This window comes from Medicago sativa, chromosome 1 (genome assembly GCF_051527215.1).
Source record: "Medicago sativa cultivar Bolivia chromosome 1, Bolivia_mono, whole genome shotgun sequence".
Taxonomy (NCBI): Eukaryota; Viridiplantae; Streptophyta; class Magnoliopsida; order Fabales; family Fabaceae; genus Medicago; species Medicago sativa.
The window spans coordinates 71,809,507-71,834,019 of NC_140749.1; the positions used below are offsets into that span (position 1 = coordinate 71,809,507).

At 34.7% G+C, this 24,513-nt stretch overlaps 2 protein-coding genes across 7 annotated transcripts; both read right to left on the bottom strand.

Annotated features, from left to right (window-relative positions):
• Nucleotides 1-271: 271 nt before the first annotated feature.
• LOC146957057 (low-specificity L-threonine aldolase 1-like) lies at nucleotides 272-4,963 on the bottom strand. 6 transcript variants are annotated; one of them, XM_085733872.1, is made up of 12 exons: nucleotides 4,894-4,963; nucleotides 4,476-4,511; nucleotides 4,166-4,230; nucleotides 3,454-3,907; nucleotides 3,204-3,315; nucleotides 2,572-2,622; nucleotides 2,319-2,390; nucleotides 2,091-2,223; nucleotides 1,922-1,980; nucleotides 1,355-1,455; nucleotides 665-731; nucleotides 272-500 (listed from the first exon to the last, which is right to left on the bottom strand). In XM_085733872.1, exons 3-12 carry the CDS (start codon nucleotides 4,197-4,199, stop codon nucleotides 471-473), a joined length of 1,113 nt encoding a protein of 370 aa, XP_085589998.1. In that variant the 5' UTR covers nucleotides 4,200-4,230; nucleotides 4,476-4,511; nucleotides 4,894-4,963; the 3' UTR covers nucleotides 272-470. The 6 variants fall into 6 exon arrangements, with proteins under 6 accessions (XP_085589998.1, XP_085589989.1, XP_085589970.1 ...); XM_085733863.1 differs by having other exon boundaries at nucleotides 4,166-4,308; XM_085733844.1 differs by lacking the exon at nucleotides 4,166-4,230.
• Nucleotides 4,964-12,860: 7,897 nt separating this feature from the next.
• On the bottom strand, nucleotides 12,861-19,933 carry LOC146957058 (uncharacterized). The gene is made up of 5 exons (XM_085750016.1): nucleotides 18,739-19,933; nucleotides 18,630-18,653; nucleotides 16,310-18,447; nucleotides 13,422-13,691; nucleotides 12,861-13,328 (listed from the first exon to the last, which is right to left on the bottom strand). The coding sequence occupies exons 1-5, from the start codon at nucleotides 19,931-19,933 to the stop codon at nucleotides 12,861-12,863; spliced, it is 4,095 nt and encodes a 1,364-aa protein (XP_085606142.1).
• Between the last annotated feature and the right edge of the window lie 4,580 nt (nucleotides 19,934-24,513).

Sequence of the window (24,513 nt, forward strand, 5' to 3'; positions counted from 1 at the left end):
ACGATAAGACAAGATAAGCATGGGATCGGAGCTCACAAGTCTTGCAGGTTGTAACATCAACACCTTTTTGAAAATGACTCCAAAGTTATATTCTGGTTGCTTAGCATCAACACCGAAGTTACTTAAGTAGGAAAATCATTTCAATTTTGTGAGAATTGTTTTGAATAAAAATTTAGTAGTAATAAACTAATGGATGAAAACTAATGATGTCAAAGTTACTTAGGTAGGAAACTGTAATGAACATCTTAATAATTGGACAAAACATAATCAATGACCCACAAAGCAGAAGACGATTTAGAACCGATGGTTAAAGTCAAAACAATTCATAATAGGGACATCATAGAATATGTAAAAATCCTTGTTCATTCATCACAATACATATAAAATAAAACAAAATAAACAAAGACAAATGGAATTAGGATTTCCCCTGTGATGAACCAATAATTCGCCAGCAAAGTGCTATTTTTCCGCTAGTTGCCATTTTCAATTTGTACAGCTTGCTGCAATATTTAACAAAAAGTTAAATTAGATTTAATATTTATCTAACATTCATTGTACCAAAAAAAAAAAATCATCCAAGATTCAAGCTAAAGTATATTCCTTACATTGGAAAAGAACAAAAAGTATATTGAATCCACAATATTCAATGAATTTGTACTCAAACCTGAAAGCATGACAAAGTGTACTGCACATCACTTGCTGAAATTTGGTGATGGAGGACAACTCTCAATCTGGAATATGCAAACACTGTCATTAGCATCTTTCTTATTAAGCATATTACTTGTCCCATGCAGTAAAATAATTGGTTAGTTTTTATGTGAAGAAATTAATTACTTCATATAGAGAGTCTAAAACATTTTCTATAAACAGAAAAAGGGCCATCAATACAACACACTAAGAATTTTACACGGAAGAATTATTTCCTTGCTAAAATATGTTTTTTTTCCTTCTTGTACTCACCATTCCAATTAGAAGTTAATCTGATCTAATAACATAAGCAAAATATCTTACACACACTGTCAAAATGAAAACACTGTAAATTAAAGTTTCAATAGTTATCCGATGTGTTAAACATTGCCAAATTCACGGAAGAAACTGTTTAAATAAAAAAACACTAAGGAGAAGATCAGCACGCTCATGTACTTCTGAAGTTAGTACACACAAATAATGAGATACTAATACTACTCAATTAGCCCAACAGCTAAAACACGATTATAAATGGAAGCGTGGTTCATGTGACGATTACTTGGACTAAATCTCAGTGAAACACATAGTACTGGGCCTGGTTTCATTTTAGAGTCGAACATCTATTTCAATTATTTATAAGATTGAATATATAGAAGCCTAAAAATACCTTGATGCATTTTCTTGCATCAGAAGGATACCACGTTCTTCCAAGTACTTGCATATCTTTTCTGCTGTAGTCCGTGAACCGTCCACAATGTCAATAAATATCTAGTATCAGGGAAAGAAAGAACTTATTGTTAGGATAAAGATATATAAAGAATTGTCATTTATAGCAGTTTCATTGCAAAGGGTAAACTTCCTCTGTTTCCTTGTTTCTAAATGAATGCCATCTTGGATAATTTGATTTTCAAGACACCATTAGCTATTTTTATCAAATTTACCCCAAAAGTAATCCTAATTCATTATAATCCATTATGAATTTATGATAACGGTTAGCACTTAGCACTCAACAATTAATAAGGATAATTTTTTAAAATTCTCATACTCATAAGTCACAAATACTTGAAGGTGTTGGCACTTGTCACTAAGGGCCTAGTATATTGGCACAAAAACTAAGCCAATAACAGCTTAAGGCAGTGGAAAAGCCACTCGGAAGAATAAAAAAGAAGCAAGCAGAGCAAAAAGAAATGCAGTTCCACTCGCATAAGCAAGTTACAATATACTAAATACTCACTATATTGGTCTCAATAGAGCAGGGATTAACTCTTAGTCCTTTAATTTCATTCAATCCATCTGAAATGAGGGAAAAGAATTATAGGAGACATAAAAGTAAGTTCAAAAATGAAAAAAAAGGTTCTGATTTCTAAAAAACTTCTAAATTTCAAATTGCATGATATACTTACCAGCCAAAAGTCTAGTTTTCTTGTGATCACTTTCCAGCTTTCCAACATTTTCCTTTAAGGCGACAAGTGCAGCAGCACAAAGGATGCCAATCTGTCTCATTCCACCACCTAAGGTTTTACGGAGTCGCTTAGCCTAAAATGAAATAGATAAATCTAGACTTAAATATCAGTCCTTTAGGAAATAATATAGCTGCTAATTAAATCTCCCGCCCCTTAAATTTGAACTACCTTGGTGATGAAGTTCTTGGAACCAACAATAACAGATCCAACTGGAGCACCTATACCTTTAGATAGGCAAACCTAATTCATATTGTGAAATGAATCATAAGTTTGGTAGCATGATTATTATTCAATATAAGATAAGAGGTAACTAAATTTGACAGGTAATAACGTTAGCCCTTCAATAAGATAGATAACACTGCCAAAGACAGAAGCAGTATTGAATTGCAGTTAAACATAGAAAAAGAAAGGAATGACATACTGAAACTGAATCAGCTGCTTCGACAAGCCTATCCACAGGAACACCAAGTGCCTGAAAAACCAACAAAAATCAACTTTTGTTTCCATTTAACTCAAGAAGGAAACTTAAAGCAGTAACGAGGACTGAGTAACAGGATACGTTAGATGAGGGAACTTATTAAAAAGACAAGGCGTGGAAGTTGATTTCAACATGTGCGAGAAGCTATTGGTTAGAAGACATAGAATAAATGCAAGTTTATTTGAACTTATTTCCCTATTAGTACATACTGACACTGAAAAGTTTATCCAAATTAGCTCATATTTTAAGTTTTGAAATGAAAGAATTATTTTAAATGAATATATGTATGCTAATATTTCTAAGCAGTTCTCATTTTTAATGAATAATTCAGAAATTAACTCAGAAATTTCCCTGATGTAACCTCTCTAGCAAAATGCCTATATTGGCATCGAACATTTCATTGCAGTTAAAAGAGTAAGATCAAAGACATGATTATATCATTAGAGATCATTGGCTATCATGTATTATTTACTGAAACGCTTATACTAACTAAGTAAAACAAATCACCTGATGCGCTATAAGGCTTTATTCATAAAACTTTGGTGAAATCAAGATTAAAATACAGATTTACTTACAGCTGATGCATTAAAAATACGGGCTCCATCAATGTGAAGCTTCAATCCGTGCTTCTTAGCAACCTCTCCAACTCTATCTGTGTATTCAACCGAGAGACATCTTCCACCCGAGCTGCATTGAGGAAATTTATCAGCTGTAATTCATCAAAAAGCTCATGTACAATGTAGAAAGTGTGAACTTTCGTTGCATTAACTATTACGATCACATAAAAAGTGAAACAGAACAACAACAAAAACTAAAATTGCTCACTTTGCATGACTGTTTTCCAAGCAAATAAGCCTCGTTGTTGGAAACATTAGCTCCCCCCTAGGATCTCTAATGGCAGACTCAATCAAATCAATGTCAATTGTGCCATCATCATTATTTTTCACCGGTCTTGGATGCACACCGCCAATAGTTGAAATACCACCATTCTCATAAATATTGATATGGCAATTGTCTCCAAGAATAACTTCACTCCCCCTTAGATCACAATGAACAAGAACACAAATAAGGTTCCCCATAGTCCCTGATGGAACAAAAAGAGCTGCTTCCTTCCCCATTATCTTTGCCATCTCTGTCTCTAAGAGTAAAGCTGTTGGATCATAGCCAAGAACATCATCGTCAACTTCAGCACTTGCCATAGCAGCCCTCATTGCCTCTGTTGGTTTTGTCACCGTGTCTGACCGAAGATCCACATTTCTGGTTACCATTTTCTCTACAACTACAACAAACCAAAAAGTAAAAATCAATAGTCATTACATGTTCATCACAATTTCAAAATCAGAGATTCCCCCGCAGGCACACCGTCAGGACATGGATGACCGTTCCATCAAGATTGAACGGTCCAAATTCAAACTTTTTTGGACTGTCTAATCTTGATCAAATGTTCACTAATGTCCTGCATGAATGCGGGAACCCTTGACGACTGCATAGGATCCAAATTCCAAATTTTCTTCTGTAAAAAGAAAAATGAAATCACCAATTTTAGAGTGACATGTTTCTGCTGCCACCATTGTTGGATTGAAATTCAATAACTGAGAAACCCTTGAATATTCATGTAAAGTAGGAAGAAGGTAAAATAACACTTAAGTTTGCTAAGGTATCAGAATTTCCCGTTAAAATCTAACAAATTAAAGACGAAGAACAGTTATACGTTTCAGTATTAATGTCCAAAACCCACGTTAAAAAAATGATGAAAAAAAGGGTAAAATTTCCAAGAATATAGGTCCTGAATTGAACAATTCAACAGATACAAAAAAAAAAAAAAATTAATAAAAAGTTCTCCAAACCTGTCACTGTTTCAAGTAAACTTGGAGGAGCCATATCTACAAAATTCAAAGAAAACAAAAACAAAAATGAGGAACAATGAAGTGGAATTATTGAATACTAATTGAGATGATGAATATATAAGGTGTGATGAATGGAAGTGACACGTGGCATAGCTTCGTTTTGGACACAAAAACAGAGACAAGTCACGGGAATTGGGAGGAACATACGCATGCATAACAACACGTGAGTAGTGAAGGAATCAAGGTTTTTGTTTTTGCCTTCATCTTGGTCTTGTTACGTTTCTTAAAATTTTGTAATGTTGTTCTTTTATAAGTAAAATCGAAACATTTTTTTGGTCTCAATAAGTGGTTGAGAAATGACCAGCTACGTGATAGTGTGATGATGATGAATGATGAAATTGAAAAGGAGTGAAATTACCAGATACAAACTTAGCTGTAATTTTTTGTAAGAATTTGTGTGTATGTAGTTCAGAGCTCAACAACATGCACAGAGAAAGAAAGAATGTTCTTCTTATATACTAATTCTTGTTGGGGGGATTCATCTATTCAACTCAATGTGTATTTTTATTACAATAAATAGAAATTGAAGAATAATAACGTAAATTGTACTATTAATTAGATGATGCATACAGATTGTAAACAAAAATTAAAGTTACATTAGAAATTACTAGTAATAGTGACAATAGAATAAATCAAGTATGAGTCATGCTAACATGGACATGATAAGGATTTTATTAATAGAAAATATTTATTGAGAAAAATTAGTGTTCAATTTTTGATGAAATAAATTGTCATACGAGCTTAGCTTACTTGACAAGGGATGATGCATAATATTTGTAGGGGTCGGAGTTCAAATTCCAGACAACCTACTTATTTAATCTTTAAGGTGAATTTCTTTAGCCGTTAAACTACTTAACCAACAAAAAAATATGTCACAGTTTCTGATACATAATTTTTACTAATAGAATCATTAACACATGCCTTATAGGGGGATTCATTCCATTTTTCTCAATTGTTGTATCTCAACCATATTAAACATGAGAGAGAAAAGTGAGATAAAATTATTAAGAAAAAATATATTGTTGAGATGCAACAATTGAAAAAAATGAAGAGAATTCCACATGAGAGAATCTATTTCCGCCTTAAGGGCACATCTCACACATGTTAGCGTTTAGTTTAATCATAATCGTTGAAAGAGCAACTAACTACTTACAATTGAGTCCAACAATTCTAAATTCGACAATATTCAACAATATTCGTAACATTTTTTACAAAATGGTTTTGCATATAGGGATGAGGTGTAACCAAAAATTTAAGATGTTAAATTGAGAACATGTAGTGTTAATCTAAAATATGTAAAGAAAGTCCTCGTGAGCTTAGCTCAGTTTGTATGGACAATGCGTAATATATGCAAGACTTGGGGTTCAAATCCCGGCCACCATAGAAAAAAACTAAGAATATTATTTTGTTGGTGTTATCCAATAATATAAGAATTTATATTATATTTGTTATATTGTTGTTATTATTGAAAAAGATAAATATAGTTTGTTACAATATTAAAATACAAAATATCTATTATCTATACATATAACTTCAATAAAAAATAAAGATATTTTAATGAAATTTTAATAAAAAAATATTATTCATAATTTTTATGCATTAGCGTAATAAAAAGTACAGACAAACGGACACGGAATGTCCATCTTAACGCTAATTAGAAGTAATTATCATTACAATTTTTTTTACAAATGTGTCATTGTCGCGTCGAAGAAGTAATCTCATTAGAGAGTTAAAATATACTTAAAGTTAATTTCTCTCCTGAATCTTCATAAACATGAATCAAAAATGGAATTCATAAACTTTTATTACTGGACCACATGTTTCTTACCATTTGAATCAATATTATTAGCATTGTCCTCCCTCCAATCTTATCTTAAATATATAAACAAAGAAAATTGAATGTATTAGGTCTAATTTATAACAAATATATTTGACATTTTGGTTGCCTCTAAGATTAGAATGAGCAGTTAATACTTCATTTTTGTTGAAAAGTTTAATAATTTTCTTTGTGTTTATCTTGTATGTTAAAGAGTGTAATCAAAATATTTACATAGACCGAGGTTAGAGAAGTGAAACATTTTTTAATATGAATCAGAGAAGTGGAACATTGAGAGTTCGAAACTGAACATCATCTTAAATGTCCAAGAGCAACACTTAGATTGTTTACTCTATTGTACGATTAATGTTGATTTCTAAATCACTTAACCATTTTATTTGAAAATGAATTATATAACTTTTAAAAGTTGAATGAAAACATTTAAATTACTTTTTTCTTAGAATTGGAATTATTTTGAAACAGAAATATTATTATATTTTAGTGCTGTTGCACATGATGTTTTCTAACAATCGTGAAGTTTTGGAAATATGGGCAGACATTAGTGTTTATCCATTCTTTTGTCATTTTTCTCTTTTGATCACCCACGTCTATATACAAAGTTGAATTCAACTGATTATGAGGGTCTCTTTTTTTAAAGTCAAGAACTACAAATGTTGGCAATGAGTCAGCTCCTCAACAATCCTCATCTAAATTATAAATTATAAAAATAAGAAATTTAGTATTTTATTTGGTTACAAGAAATTTAGTATCTACCTAATTAAATTATGGGTAAAATATGCTTTTCGTCCCTGTAATTATAGGTCATTTGAATTTTCGTCCCTGAGCTTACTAATCCTCCCATTTCGTCCCTGTAAAAGTTAATCACTTGAAATTTCGTCCCTCGCCCCTTTTAATCACTGCCACGTCAGCAAATTACCAAAATGGCATGGGAAATGACGAAAATACCCCTGACTTATTTTTTTCCTTAAAAAAATTTCAAAATTTTGAAAATTCTTTTTTTAAATTAAAAAAATTTGAAAAAATAATTAAAAATCATAAAAAATTTCGGAAAAAAAATGTTAAAATTAAAACTGAAAAAACTGAAATTTTTCGGAGAAAAAATCGTAAAAAAAATTCGGGAAAAAACTGGGAAAATTTTTATTGTGAAAATTATTTTTTTAAATTAAAATATCTGAAAAAATAATTAAAAAACATAAAAAAATTTCAGAAAAAAAATGTTAAAATTAAAACTGAAATTTTTCGGAGAAAAAATCGTAAAAAAAAAAATTCGGGAAAAAGCTGGGAAAAAATTTTGAAGGAAAAAAAACAAAAAAAATAATAAGCCAGGGGTATTTTAGTCATTTCCCATGCCATTTTGGTAATTTGCTGACGTGGCAGTGATTAAAAGGGGCGAGGGACGAAATTTCAAGTGATTAACTTTTACAGGGACGAAATGGGAGGATTAGTAAGCTCAGGGACGAAAATTGAAATGGCCTATAATTACAGGGACGAAAAGCATATTTTACCCTTAAATTATTTAGCTATTTCGTAGGCGTTCCCGAGAAAATCTTTGTTTTTTTACAAATCAATCAAAGGAAGTATGTGAGTTTAATTTAGTTGATAAAGATAATGCATAATATATGCAAGGTTCGAGGTTTGAATCCTGGACACCACAAAAAAAATCAACCAAAGGAAAGTATTTTTTTTTTTTTTACAATTTTAATGTTTATGCTCAAAATATGCAAGGGTATTTAAGACTATTTTTTTATCGAGAGGAAGAAATTTAAGACTGGATTTAAATAAACGTTCTCTCCCTTCAAAATCCCACTATTTAGAGGACAGAGCCAAAATTAGCTTAGGAAAGTTTTCTACCTCCTCCTTAAAAAGAACGAAGCAAACCACAAAAACTTAAATCAATTTCCTCTATAAGGTCTAACTCAACTAACATGACAGGTTATACATTAGGGTTGAAAATGAGTCGAATCGAACTTGTTTGAGCTCGACTTAATAAAAATTGACTCAGCTCAAAACTTGACTCGAGTTTAATATGATTTTTTTTAAACTGAGATTGGTTCGCTTAAACTTCATGAACAACCCGATACAGTTTGTTAGATTCATCTGTACCTTGAATCACATAATTCAAAAGTCAACTTTTTTGTCAAAAAGGTCAATTTTTAGATCTTTGACTTTTTAAAAGTCAAAAGAATGAATTAAAATAAAATCCATCACAAACATAAGATGTTTAAATGATAGACACACATACAAGACGACCTACATAAATATAGACTACTAAAAACATAACAAGCTACAAACACCCCAAAACAAAAATACAAAAAGACACCAAAACTAGTGCATGAAACATAGACAAAAATCAGTCCTCGTAAGTTTAACTCAGTTGGTAGGGACAATGCATAATATATGCAAGGTCCGGGGTTCAAACCCCGATCACCACAAAAAAGAAGAAGATAAAAATCAACAAATTCCACAACTAGAATTGAGAGTATCCTCAAAATAATATTCCACTTGCAACAATCGTGAATCAAACAAGCTGAACTATAAATAGCTCAAGTTTAACTCTTTTAGTTAACGAACTTGATTTTCATTTCAAATTCATCTCATTTGATTCATGAATCAAGTTTTCATTGTCAGCCCTATTAAACATATTCATCCGACTTCGAACCCATGACCCCTTAATTCATCTCCAACCAAACATACCCTAAGATAATAATAGGAAAAAAAACTGTAAATTATACACAGACAAACCAAAAAACATATAATCAACAAAACCTAAATTTTCCAAGGCATGAATAATCATAAATAAATTTCAACACAATATAATAAGTATGTCATTACTATAATTAATATCATTCTAATAACAATGACTTAAATGAGCTCATAAACATATTTCCTTTCCCTTGGTTGGCTCCATCCTAATTAACATTCAGTGTCTGAGAATGGAAAGCATGGTCGTGTAGATGTAACATGATATGAATAATGACGAGTCATAAAGTTTAAAACGGGTAAAATTACCAGATGCTCCAACGAGATTGCTAAGTAGAGATTTAACAATAACAAGGAGCTCGGTGCATACACGGATGGATTACCCCACTGAAGAAACAATCGCAAGTCTTCACAATGCTAATCTCATTTCATAAGTTTCATTTATATAGCATTTCATTGATAATCAAGGATTCAATACAGTTGGGTATAACAAAATAAGTGACGGGACTAGTGAGTAACGTGGCTTCTCGTGCAAGAGAATGAGCAATACCGTTAGCTTGTCGCCTAGTAAACTCCACCCTAGAGTTAACAAAAGTAGAACTAAAGAATGAACGACAAGAAGAAACAATAGTACCAAATTCAGATATGTCGTTCCAAGAAGAGAGAAAAGCATTGGTCGTCAATTTAGAATCCAATACAAAGTCAACACCGTCCATCTGCATATCGCCCACCCAATGCAAGGCCTCATGCAGTCCCATAGCTTCACCCATATCTACAGACACAAGGCAAGGGAAGCTAACAGCTCTATGTTGAAGCAAAAATCTTTTTGATGAATGTTTTAATGATAACAAACCTCGTGGAATAAATGATAAGTTTTATGAATGGTGATCTACTGATGTTTGCACTTGAGTTTTTGTTAAAAGAACAGGAATCACATAAGTGGATAAGCTAGAAGCGCCACCCACGTTGATAAGTGCATGATATCTACTTAACAATGAAAGAATGAGTATATCATCAGTTGAAACAACAAGATCATATCTCCATGAAGATTCATAGCTCAAGAATCATGATGGAAGAACTTACATCACAAGCTACACAAGAATGTGCTTGAAGTTATGTGACAAAACTCACATTGAGTTTTGTGCTATATGATTTGAAGATCCTCCATGGGTAAACAAGAGAAAAGGAAATATGCATACAAGTTAGGAAGATTCTCAGAACCTCCTCAAAGTATCACACTTCCAAAGCTTCTAAGGATAAGAAGTTCAAAGTTCAAAATATTCATATGAATAGAGTTCAGAATGTTCATATGAATGGAGTTCATAATGATCATGAACATAAACCAGAAATCATAAAGGATTATTTCATGGATAAATAAGAATATTTAAAGTCATCGGTTACAAGCGATATTGAGCTAGATGCAAAGAAATATTCTGTTGGACTTCAAAGAAAGAATCATATTGTTTGTCGAAACAAATGATCTCTCCTTTATATGCTTCAAGAAGTTTTTGAAGGGAATAAAGAAACAACCTTCATAAAGTTCAAAGTGTTGACGAACATTAGTATGTTTATGAACATCAGAAAGTTCAACACAAAGTACAACCGTCATAAAGGAAGGAACCCAGAAGAAACATTCTGAAGTTCATATGTATGAACCCAGAAGGTGTTCAGAAGGTTGTTTAGAAGGTTGCTCAGAAGGTTCATTAGAGCAAACCCATAAATCAATATCCACACCAAGAACATGCAAGAACAGATGCGACATGAACATATCTTATGCATACAATGATTTTGACTTTGGATCAAGAAATCATTAAAGGCATCTATAGTGATTAAAGGATTAATGGACTTTGATTAATTTGTTGGTATTTAACTTGTGCTCTTGAGTGGTTAACTAAGACAGGAACAAGTTTCAATTCATACCAAAGATACAAAGAATCAAAGGACATAAAGACTTAAGAACTCAGTCAGAGTTCAGAAAGTTAAAAAGAGTTCAGAAGGTTGGACAGAGTTCAGAAGGTTGTTCATGATGAACATCAAGAACCAAGCCCAGAAATTCATGAACCAAATGAAGAACATGCAAGGTTCACGTGACTTAAATAAAATCCCAGTAAAGTACATTGACTAAGATCAATCAAGGAATAAAGGCATTTATTTGATTAAAGTCAAAAAGAGCATCTTCAATGTTCATTCAAGACTATGAACATTTGAAGTACAAAACATTAGGAATATTCCATTAAGAATATAATCCTAGATGTTTTCCATACTGCACTTCAGAGATGTTTCACTATTAGGATTTGATTACATCAAATAAGAGTCTTACAAATCATCCTAAGTGAAACAAAAGGAACATTCTGAAGTCCCCTGAGTTCAGAAAGTTCGATCCTGCTCCATGCTTTTTCTGACATGAACAGTACAGTGGTTGGAAAGTAAAAAGCAAATCTAAAAGCAAGATCAAGTCTAATTCAACAGGAATTCGACACCTAAGAGAGTTGGTACTGTACAAAGCAAACCAAATCCCCTAAAGCATGGGCTTGAAGTGACAGTTCCACTTTATCAATTCTGCACTAGTTCCAAGACAGATTTCAAAGAAGATCTGATCCAGGAACATTTTGAAGTCGTACAAGGACAATCTTCATAGTACAACCCAGAAATTCATGTAATATTCATCTGCAACAACCCATATACATATCTGACCGTCCATTCACATGAACCCAGATGAAGATCATGATGAACACAACAACATTCTGAAGTATTCTCAAGAACACAACAACATTCTGAAGTATTCTCAAGAACACAGTAACATTCTGAAGTATATCAGTTTTGCCCAGAATTCAAGTGTAAGTTGGTGGGTCCCAGGACACGTGGCACAAGACCAGTGGACACTCTCCAACGGCTACAAAGGTTCAAGAAACTCTATAAATAGAGATCAAGGCCTCAACATAATATGCACCATTGCAAAGCAACAAGAAAAACAACATGAACATTGTTGTGAAGCTTTAGCAAAAAATTGATCATCACAAAGATTCCAAGAAGTCTTTTTAAGTGTAAATCAATTCTCTTTCTCTTATCTTTTCAAAGATAAGTTCTTCTTCATCTTCTTCTGTTTGTTTCACAAACATTCAAACTCCAAACATCTTGTAAAGTCTCATCTAGCTTTAGGGGTACTAAAGTGTTAATTTGAGTTGAAGGTGTAAAAGTCTAAGTGGGTAACTTAGCAAGAGGAAAAGAAAGTCTCATCTAGCTTTAGGGGTACTAAAGTGTTAGTTTGAGCAGAAGATGTAAAAGTCTAAGTGGGTAACTTAGCAAGAAGAAAAGAAAGTCTCATCTAGCTTTAGGGGTACTAAAGTGTTAGTTTGAGCAGAAGGTGTAAAAGTCTAAGTGGGTAACTTAGCAACAAGGTGCAAGCCTGCTGAGGCTTAGAGAATACAGGGTTGTAATTGTTCAGTTGAACAAGGATTGTAAGGTGCAGGATTTGAGAGGTTATCTCAAGCATCATAGTGGAAACTCTCACAAGATTGTGAGGAGTGGACTAGCCCACATTGGGTGAACCACTATAAATCTCTGTGTGTTCCTTCTTCTCTTCCCTATACTCTTTATTTACAGTATACACATCACACACAAACACATTTATTTATTTAAACTGTTTTTGCACTAACACTTCAGAACGTTCTGAAGTCAGTCTCCAAACTTAACCATTCCAAGTTCACAACTTGAGAATCAATTTTAAGTTACAGGTTTAATTTTAAAAGGGTCACAATTCAAACCCCCCTTCCTTGTGACTATTATATCTACTTCACTCTAGCCAACACAAAAGTACCATCAGAATCACGAATACAGACACCAATACCTGTGCGGTTGGAAAGCGAAGAGAAAGCAGCATCGATGTTACACTTGTATCGACCCGGAAGAGGGGGCTGCCATATGGTGTCTAGATGTTGGCGCGAGGAGGATGCACCCCCATCTGTAGGCAACGACGTCTGCTGCTGAACAGAAGACGAGAGAGTGGTAGGAGAGTTGGCCAACTGCCAATCAACAACCATATGATTAGCACGCTCCACCACCATTGCACTTGTTTCTGTAACATCATCCCAAACTCTCAGATTACGGTGTTTCCAAATACTCCAGCACACCACTGCGAAACGTTGACTTAACTCGGTAGATAAAGATTCTAAAAGGGAGAAAATAGCAACCACCACCGAATCATTCTGAGATAAAGAATATTGAATACGATCCCACAAACCAGTCCGGTTCCATACCTGAATAGAAAACGGAAAAACAAAAAATTCATTATTCGAACCACAACTAGCACAATTAGTCAGACAATTGACACCCTTGTCAAGAAGACGTACCCGAGTCGGCAAACAGCCCCGACACATGCGCCAAACTAAGTTCTTGACCTTTGGTGGTACTTTTAAATTCCAAATTCCCGACCAAAACCCAGGTCGCCAAAGATGAGAGGAGTCGACCAACTCTGATACACATAACCTGTAAGCACTACGCACTGAATACCTACCATGTCTTTCTGCTTTCCAAATGAGCTTGTCGTCCTCAACCTGAGAGTGAAGCGGCGTACGAAGGATTTTATCTGCAATATCCAAACTAAAAACTTGTCTGACAACCTGTTCATTCCAACTTTCATCATACATATTCATCAAACTATTAATAGTGAAATGATGCACAAAATAAGCTCCTTAGATTTCACTGGAAATGCACTCCCCATTAGGTAACCAAGGTTCATTAAGAATAGAGATACACGCACCTGACCCTATCCTCCACCGAACCCCACCCCGAACTATGAATCTGGCTCGCATAATGCTTCTTCGGACATAACTGGGATTGTGTCCTACTACAGTCGTGAGGTAAGACCCCGAGGGGAAATAACGTGCTTTGAAAATAAGCGCAACAAGTGACTCCGGCTCTGTTAAAAATTTCCAGCCCTGTTTACCTAACATAGCCAAATTAAAAGCGGTGAGGTCTTTGAAACTCATACCTCCATATTTCTTTGGTACGGAAAGCTTCTCCCAACTCATCCAGTGCATACCTCGTTGAGATGGTCGACCATGACCCCACCAAAAGGAGTTCATCATCTTCTCAATCGACTCGACCAATGTGGTAGGTAATGTAACGCCCGTCTTAATTATTTGATTAATTAGAAATATACTTATATATATGATTTAAGTGATTTTCATGATTGATATGTGTGAATTTTATGATTCATGAAGTTGAGTGGTTTATATGATTTATAAATAAATTATGTGGGGTATATGATGTTGTGAAGTTGTTATGACTTATTTTATTATTAAATAAAATAAGATATGAAAATAAAATAAAAATATTAGAATTTGGGTTGTGATGTGAAAAGAGCATTTTTTAGAGGTGTAAAGAGAAATTAGAGTGAGGTTATAAATTGAAGGAGTTAGGTTGAGAAAAGTTTTTAGGCAGAACGTACGTTTTAGAGAAAAGGGAGAAAAAGTCAGAAAGAGAGAAGAACAAGAGGAGGCTGTCGATTTTCTTCAATTACCAGGTAAGGGTGAAACTAACTTTCAATATTATTAAGGATATAATTCTGTAGAATGAGTTTAGCATGATTAGGTTGAGTTTTGGTGAGAATTGAGAATTAGGTTTAAGACCGATTTTGATGATTGAACCATGAAAAGATGTTAGATTGATGCAAAATTAGTGTACAGACCTTAGATATTGCCTAAGATGATAATTAGAAGCTATTTGGATGAAAGAATCATGAAGATAGGTGAAAAGTTGTAATTTTTAGGTTTCTGGCCGTACTGACATTCATCCCTCGCAACTGCGAGCTAGGAACCAGAGCTCGCCACTGCGAGCAACACAACTCGCAACTGCGAGTGACCTGTAAGCTCGCCATTGCGAGCAGGATAGCTCGCCATTGCGAGCAAGGACTTTAGGAATCCCAGAGTGCACGCTTTGCTCGCCATTGCGAGCAAAGTTACTCGCCACTGCGAGTTAGGCTGTTAGTTGCCCAAAATTGTCCCGATGCGATCCTTTCGCACGTGTAGTCGTGAGTTGACTTTAGAAGTAAGAAAGAGGGTTGTTTAGGATACTTCCAGAAGTTCCAGAAGTCTGTTCAGGTGACTGAGATTAGTAGTGATGATGCATGAGTGATATTATGATGTTTTATGGTATATATGCTGATGTAATTCATTCCTTAGATGGTGTTAATGCATTCAAGTATTATTATATGTTGTATCTTGCTGCTGTTTCTGTTGTTGACTGTTAATGTTTTGAAGTTGCATGAGTCGGTCTAAGTCGTCAGAATTTAAGAAGTTGTCCATGATTATGAGTTGTATAAGATGTTCACGTTGTTGTCTAAGTTGTTGTAAGATTGAGTCCATTGCATACTCATTAAAGTTGGGGGCTTTAGGCCCGGCAGCCTTTGTGCTCACATGTCGAGAGCCTAATTACGCTCATTTACGTTGCTGATTGGTACCACATGCATTTGCATATCAAGAAGTTTCGCGATGGTTTAAAGTTGTTAAGTTGATAAGAGTTGCATTGTCAAGTTGAGACGTGTTGTCGAGTCAAGTGTTAAGTTGAACATGATATTTAATGATGATGATATATGATGATGGTATTTGATTATGAAATGATAATGTGCTAAATGATAAATGTTTGATATATTAATAATGTTTTATGCTGTTAAATGCATTTTATTGAATTACATTGCTTAATTTATTGACTGTGAGATCTCACCCTTTCTGCTTGAAAATGTTGCCCTTCGTATGGGTAGCTTGCAGGTAATAAAGACTAGAAGTGTTCGTGAGTGGACTCCTCACTTTGTGTCTAGGTGCTCTGATACGTAACGGGATGGGACTTGCTTTCATATATATTCCTTACGTGTCTTTTATGAACCCTTTTATGATTGAGTATTGAACTATTTTATGAGATTTTTGATAAGGCCTGCGTGCCAAGACTTAGTATGCTGAATTATTTTCCGCTGCATGGTTTTAGAATTTGATGTTTAATTTGAGAGATAATTATTATTATCCATTTTATGATTTTCCAAGAAGTATGTGACACTCTGTTATGATTTTAAAAATACTCTGATTTATGATGAAATTTTTATGTTGGGAAAATGGGGTGTTACAGGTAAAAGAAAGACACTCATAATGTAAGATGGAATGGCCTGCAAGACATATTTTATCATAACTTCATGCCCTGCTTTAGAGAGACATTTACCACTCCAGGAATTAATTTTGTGCCAAACCTGGTCTTTAATGTAAGCGAAAGTTGCCTTGCGATCCCTACCTATCATAGAAGGGAGCCCTAAATATTTACCTGTGCCTAGTACTACCTGAACACCAAGGATAGTAGTAATTGTTTGCTTGAGAGGGTCCGGAACATTGCGACTGCAATAAATTTCTGATTTAGGTAGACTGATAGCCTGACCTGACGCTGTTTCATAAAGAGCAAGAATGTTCTTCATAACCGTGACCTCCCCGACATCTGCTTTGAAAAACAAGAAACAGTCATCAGCAAATAGAAGATGGGAAACCGGGGGTGCCCTACGACAAATTTTTGTACCCGAGAGGACTCCTCGCGACTCAGCATCCCTAATCAGAGAAGACAAACCTTCAGCAAAAATAATGGATAAATACGGTGAAAGAGGATCCCCTTGGCGGAGACCGCGACCTGGAATAATGGGCCCAACCTGTTCACCATTAACAAGCACAGAATAATCGACAGACTCTACACACATACTCATCCAATGAATCCATTTACTACTAAAGCCCATTTTGACTAAAACAACACGGAGATAGTCCCAATCTATTCGATCATAAGCTTTACTAATGTCCAATTTCAAAGCAACATACATGTCGTTACCACGTGTCTTCGTTTTCATAAAGTGTAAAACCTCAATTGCGACCATCACATTGTCTAATATCGAACGCCCCGGGACAAATGCAGATTGATTATCAGAAATACACTGAGGCAAGACTTCTTTTAACATGTTAGCTAACACCTTAGAAATAATTTTGTACAACACGTTGCATAAAGCAATAGGCCGCCAGTCTTTCATGCTAACCTGCGAAGAACCTTTCGGAATAAGAGCAGTATTTGTTATATTTGAATCAGGGGGAAAATGACCCGTCTCTAGCCAAGCACAACATTCTTTAAATATATCATCACTACATAAGTTCCAGAAATGTTGATAAAACCCCGGACTGTACCCATCCGGACCAGAACATTTGTCTGGCTGCATTGCGAACAAAGCTGTGCGAAACTCGGCCATAGTAAAGGGGGCCGTGAGTTTGTCATTATCAATAGCAGATATGGATGAATTGATGACATTAATAACAGAGGAAAAATCGCCACCTTTCTTTTGAAAAATATTCGTGAAATAGTGTTTCGCTACCTCACATATGCCTTGCTCATCTATAATTTTATTTCCTATATCATCATCTAAAGAAAGAATGTGATTTACCTTCTTACGGGCAGTCGCTGAAGCATGAAATTTTTTTGTGTTTCTATCCCCATCCTTATACCAATGCATTTTCGCTCGTTGCCGCCAATAAGCGTCGTCCTGACATAATAAACGCTGCATTCGCTTCCTCAATTCAAACATTTGAACTTGGTCCTCACCTGAAGACACTAGCCGCATATGATGACGTTGTCTGCGACAATCTTCAATGTCTTTTTTAAGTTGGTGACAATGAGTTTTCCGCCAAATAGATATGTCCTCAGCACACGCAGACGATCTCGGACCAAGAGTATGCGTAGAATTCACCTGCCAAGAGTTAGTAACAAAGTCCTTGAACCCCGGTTCCAAGTGCCACGCATTCTCATAACGAAAATTGCGCTTATGCACCTGAGGCCGAGATGTAGGAGAGCAATTCAATAAAATAGGATAATGATCGGATGCAGGAGCAACAAGAGTCTCAACAGTTGCATTAGGAAATAAGTTAAACCAAGAAGTGTTACCAAGAGCATGATCTAACCTCTCCTCCACCGCTCGTGGCGTGCCAAGAGTCTTGAACCAAGTGAAAGGATAGCCTTCTGTCGGAACGTCTGACAAACCAGAATCAATAACCGCTTGACGAAACCCATTAATAAGCCACTGTGGTCTAGAATTGCGCCCCCTCTTCTCACTAGCATCAAGGATGTCGTTGAAATCGCCAAATATGCACCACGGCCCCGCGAATTGATGAGAGAGTTGGCGAAGAAAATTCCAAGCGGCACGTCTACGACCTCCATTGGGGTAACCATAATATCCTGTCATCATCCAAGTACCATGAACAGAATCCACAATCTCAATAGTAACATGATTATTAGAAAAATCAATAAGATGACAATTGAAAGAATTGCGCCAAAATAAAGCTAGACCCCCGCCTCTACCGGTGCAGTCTATAGGGAGACAAGAGTCGTAACCAAGCAAAAAACGGAGTTCTTCAATTTTATTACGGTGAGCAAGAGTCTCACTTAGGAATAAAAGATCCGGATTGAAGTGCCGGACTAGGTACTTAAGGTCCGGAATTGCACTCGGGCTACCTAAACCCCGACAATTCCATGCCACTAAACTCATTTACCTAGGCAGGCCTGATCATCAGTGCCTGCCATTACATCAGTGTCAACAAACAATGGATTAGAGATTACATTCATATCAATATCCCCCCCCCCCCGGACTAACATTTGGACCTATTACAAAAGTTCCCGTAACCCCATCAGCAGCAAATGGTGTAGCTTCACCATTCTGAAGTTCCAGCAGCCACTTTCTCTTCTTAAGTTCTGAACCAGTGGCATCATGGACGTCCTCAGAGTCAACAGTTACAAACTGAGCAGCAGGGAGACCGAGCACCAAAGGCCTGCCTGGACTGAGAGTAGAGGCCGAGATACCTGCAGAAACAGAAGGTAAAAATTGCATTGGAGAAGAGCGATTGTCAACAACACCATATTTCGCTTTAGCCATGTTCTGAGCAGCAAGGAGATAATTTTTAAGGGCAGAAATTTGGCTATCAACAGCAAGCATACGGTCGTTAAAAGTCACTGCACTTGGAGCACCACCTGCATAAAAGTTTCGGCCAGCAGGGAACATAGCAGCAGGAGGAGTCTGGCGTGGCACAACAGATGGGATTGGGTCCTGAAGCCACTTATTATTCGTAACAGAGCCTATATGAGTAGCAGTTGGTTTGAGATCAGGGCCCCAATTGCGAACTCCGTCATCAGCTTCCAACTCGAACAAGTCTGGGCATAATTTGTCTGTGTGTCCAAGCAATCCACACCTGTAACAAAAAACTCCAAGTTTCTCATATTTGAATTTAACAGTAACATATTCACCAGTACTGACACGGACTTTCCACTCTTTTTTCAATGGGATAGTGACATTGATACGGATTTTCAATCTCATGTAGGTACTATGAATTGTGTTACGATCATCATAGGTTTTGAGGACACCTAAATAACTTCCTATACCCTGACCAACATTAGGTTGATTGCAGCAAAAAGGGAGACCATGAACCTGGACCCATATGTCCATATGATTTAGATCGACATAGGTTGGGACAACACCAGGTTGGATACGATCCATGACGATGTGAAAATTGTCATAAAGCCATGGACCGTCGTCAAGAACACGGGCAGCATCCATCTTGTGATGGAATTGGAACAAGAAACGATCACCATCAGTTTTGATGATCGAGACACGCTTGCCTGGCTTCCAAGCACGAGCCATACGCTCGCTGAAATAGGCAGCCTGAATCTCACGGTCAGCTAGTACACGGCCAATCAAACAGTGGTCAAGGATGGTGTTTGTTTCAGACTCAGTAGCTAGGTTTAGGGTTAAACCCTCTTCAGCAATGGTTAAACCAGCAATATTGAGGTGTGAAGGATCCATGGAACCGGTTAGAACAAGGATACAGGAAGGAAATCGACTGAAAACAGAAGGGAAAACGGGGAAACAAAGACAGACTTCAAAAACTGTGTGCTTGTGGCTAGAGTTTGTATTTGGGAAAGCATGGAACAGACTTTGAATTGACATCAGTATATATAGCAAAACGGAAGCATCTGGATCATATACCCGATAAAGATCAATGAACATATGAGGATCAACTTCTCACTCAGAGATTCCGGCCCAAAATGCAGCAACTACCAAGGAAGGTGGCGGCTAGAGACTCTGGAGAGAAACGAAACCCTAGGAGTTATTTTTGATTCATTTGAAAAAGATATCTGCGATATCATCATTATATGCTACAATATTGTTTTTTATATACTTAATACATAGATATCTAAATAATGTGATGTGAAGAGATTGGATCTACTTGATAAAAAAATATATGCTATTTTTTTTCAAAGAAAAATATGCCAATTTATTTAGTATATTATATATATCATGTGCATCCCCCTAAAAAAAATTATACCATGTGCATCGTGATTTCTAAATCATATATTTTATTTTGTTTAATTAAATTATTATATTTGAAAACGTTAAAAAATAACAATGTGTTTCGTAAGTACAACTCATTGGATTTTTATATTATGCAAGGACAATATTATCTTTGAAAATATTAAATTATAAGGACAATATTATGTAGGGTCAGAGTTCCAACTCTAAACACTTCATTTTTTCATATCTAAAATGTATTTTAAAATTATGCAGGGGTTAGAGTTCCAACTCTAAACACTTCATTTTTTTCACATTTAAAATATATTTTAAATTACAACGATTGGTTTGGATTGTGTGTCAAAAAATAAATAATTATTTTGGAGTGGAAAAATGTTATTATTACATTTTTAATGTGTTTCACGCGAGGTTCTGTGACAATTGTAACGCCCTCCTTTTTATTTAATTATTTTAATTAGTTTTAGAATATATTTATATGATTGGTATGATTTACATGATTTATGTGATATTTTGTTATGTTATATGTTGGTATTTACTAGCATAATATAATTGTTATTTGGTGTAGAAATATATTTGTTATTTGTTATAGATATATTTGTTATTTGGTGTAGAAATATATTTGTTATTTGTTATAGATATATTTGTTATTTAGTGTAGACATATATTTGTTATTTGTTAGAGATATATTTGTTATTGGTGTATTATTATTATTAAGTGGGGGAGAGATATATTTAATTTAATTTAGAAATAAATAAGATTATGAGGAAAAGAGTAGTTTTGAGGTGTAAGAGAAATAAGAAGGTGTTATAAATAGAGAAACTTAGGTTGGAAAGAGTTTACCTTAAACCGCTTTTTGGAAAAGAGGAGAACAAGAAAGAAGAGAAGAGAAGAGAAAAGTCAAGAGAAGAGAAGAATACCTTAGGAAAGAAGAACGCTGCTGCTGATTCAGGAATTAATCTAAGGTGAGGGTGAGACTATCTTGCATTAATATTAAGTTGTTAAATCATTAGATTACATTTAACAAGTTGGGGAGAGTTTGTGAGAATTTGAGAATTAGGGTTTTGAGAGAGATTTGATGATTTAGATGATGAAAACTTGTTGAATTGATGTAGAAATTGTGTACAGACCTTAGATAATCCATATGATGATTATTGGAAGTAGTTTTGAGGTTAGCACCATGAGATTATGTGAAACTTGAAGAAAATCTGCATTCTGCCTGAATTTTGATATTAAAACTGGTATTGATCGGTGCGGAATTGGTCTTAGGTGTAAACAAGAAAGTTGTAGGTATGGATGTTAGCTTTCTAATGCCGTTGGTCTCACGTCAAAACGATTTATAGAACTTGAGTTATGGTCAAATTACTGCACGTAGGTCACAGTGAATTTTTATGGACTTTCAGCACAACTTTTCCGAATTTAAAATGAAAACCGGTATTGATCGGTACAGAATTGGTCTTAGGCGTAAACATGGAAGTTTTAGATAATTTTGTTAGCTTTCTAGTGGCTTTGGTTTGACGTGAAAATGATGTTTGGTCTTTGAGTTATGATGAAAATACTACAGGGAGGTCTTAGCAAAATTGTACGGTGACAACATTCTCTGTTTCATGTTTTTGCGTTTTGTTCACATGTTTCTGTTTTGAATTGATCTTTGTTGTAAACATGAAAGTTGTTGATATTTGTGATATCTTTCCAGTAGCTTTGGTTTGACATGAAAATATGTTGTGGATAATTTATTATGTTTTTACAAAGATACATAGTGAATTACTGTTGATGTTTAAATACGATGTTATATGATGTTGTCTATGATTGATGAATTATTGTATGATTGTTTATGATTGATGAATATGATGTTATATGATGTTGTTGATGATTGATGAATAATGATATTATCATGCGAAGATGTTGTTGTCGTCAATGAAGTCGAAGTTGTTTAAGTTGAAAGTTGTCATGAAGCCGAAGTTGTTAAGTTGTAAGTTGTTACGAAGTTGGAGTTGTTAAGTTGTTGAGTCCATTGCATACTCATATAAGTTGGTTGGGGGCTTGATGCCCTGGAATGCTTAGTCATTCACACGATGGGTGAGGGCTTGATGCCCTGGAGCTTTTGCTCACTATGTTGGGGGCTTGATGCCCCGAAGAGCCTATTTACGCTCATATAAGTTGGTTGGGAGCTTGATGCTCTGTATTGGTACCAAATGCATTTGCATATCAAGAGGTTTTTAAGATGATTTAAGATGTGAAGTTGTCGAGGTGTCAAGTTGTTAAGTTGTTAAGATGCTAAGATGATTTGAGATGTTAAGAGTTGCATAATCGAGTTAAGTCACATTGTCGAGTTAAGTGAGGTTTGATTATGAAGTTTGATTGTGATTCGATGATTATGATTTAATGATGATGAATTTGATTATGAAGTTGTTTTCGATAATGCTATGTTTTGATAATGATACTTATGTGAATTACATGATGATGCTTATGATTATATTTGATGTTAGATGTTGATGCTTATGATTATTATTGATGTTAGATGTTATGTGATTTATGATAAGATGTTATGTGATTTATGATAAGGTGTTTGTGACTATTATTTGATGACATGTGATGATGTTTTATGATTAATAATTGAGGTTATTTGATGAAGTATATGACTAATGTAGGAAGAATAATGACACTAGTTAAGGAAGTTTAAGTTGTTAAATATGATTAATGAATTATAAGATGTTTAAGTTGTTGAATGTATATGATTTATATGTTTAATATTATTGTTTGAGAAATCTCACCCCTCTGCTTGGAAATGTTGCTCTTCGTATGGGTAACTTGCAGGTAATCAAGATTAGAGGCGTCGTGAGTGGACTCCTCACATGTGTGTCTAGGTGCTCTGATACGTAACGGGATGGGACTTGACTTTACTTCTATTCCTTACGTATTGTTTATGAACTTTTATGAATAAATATTGAACTAAGACTTATGAGATTTTCTGATGAGGCCTGCGTGCCAAAGACTTTTTATGTTGAATGAAATAATTCCGCTGCGAAATTTTGAATTACTTATGTTCAATGATTTTGAAGAATAAATTGTTATTTATTCAGTTTATGAATTTTTAAGAAGTGTAGCATTCCGTTTAAAGTTGAATTATTCTGATTTTTAATTATGAAATTTTTACGTTGGGAAAACAGGGTGTTACAACAATCGTGCAATTTGTGTGTCGTGCAATTACTCCCTCCGTCTCACAATAATTGTCACTTTACCATTTTTTCTTTTTCTCAAAATAATTGTCACTTTAGAATACCAATGCAGCATTTATTATTTTTTTCCATTAATATACCCTTATTTATTGAATTTCATCCAACTTAATTACTCCACTAACTACAATTAATAAGGGTGTTTTAGTAAATGACACTAATTTTACTATCAAAATCAACCCAACTAATCATTTCCTTAATAACCGTGCACAAACCTTAAACGACTATAATTTAGAGACGGAGGGAGTATTATATAGGCAGTAGGATGATTTTTTGTGTGTTACACGGACACAATGTGTTTCACATTTGCAACTTGAGAAATTGAGATTAACATTTCAGCAACTTCAAAAAAAAAAAAAATGAAGTGTTGTATAGAATGTTGTATAACATATACGCGAAAGATAGATGAAGCTTTTTGACGGATTTTTTTTCCTGATCACTTATTATAGTAAAGCAACTATGTCCTTAAGCTAATTACAAAACTGTCCTTTTATTTAAAATAAATATTAATAGAAACTAAAGGGTGTTTTAGTAAAATACAAGTGGGTGTAGCTTGCTAACTTGCACCTTAGTGTTTTTAGGTGGGTGCAAGTTAGCAGCCCCCATATATATATATATATATATATATATATATATATATTTATATATGGATTTTGCTATAAGCCACCCATGAAGGTGTCTTTTAGCAATCCACACATCAAGGTGTGATTTCCATTTTTTAGTTATAACCTTGCTAAAAAACACCTTCATAAAAATTAATTGGTGTCTTTTAGTAAATGTTCATAGAATAACTTGTTAAAAGACACCTTCATAAAAGGTGTCTTCTAGCAAAACCCTATG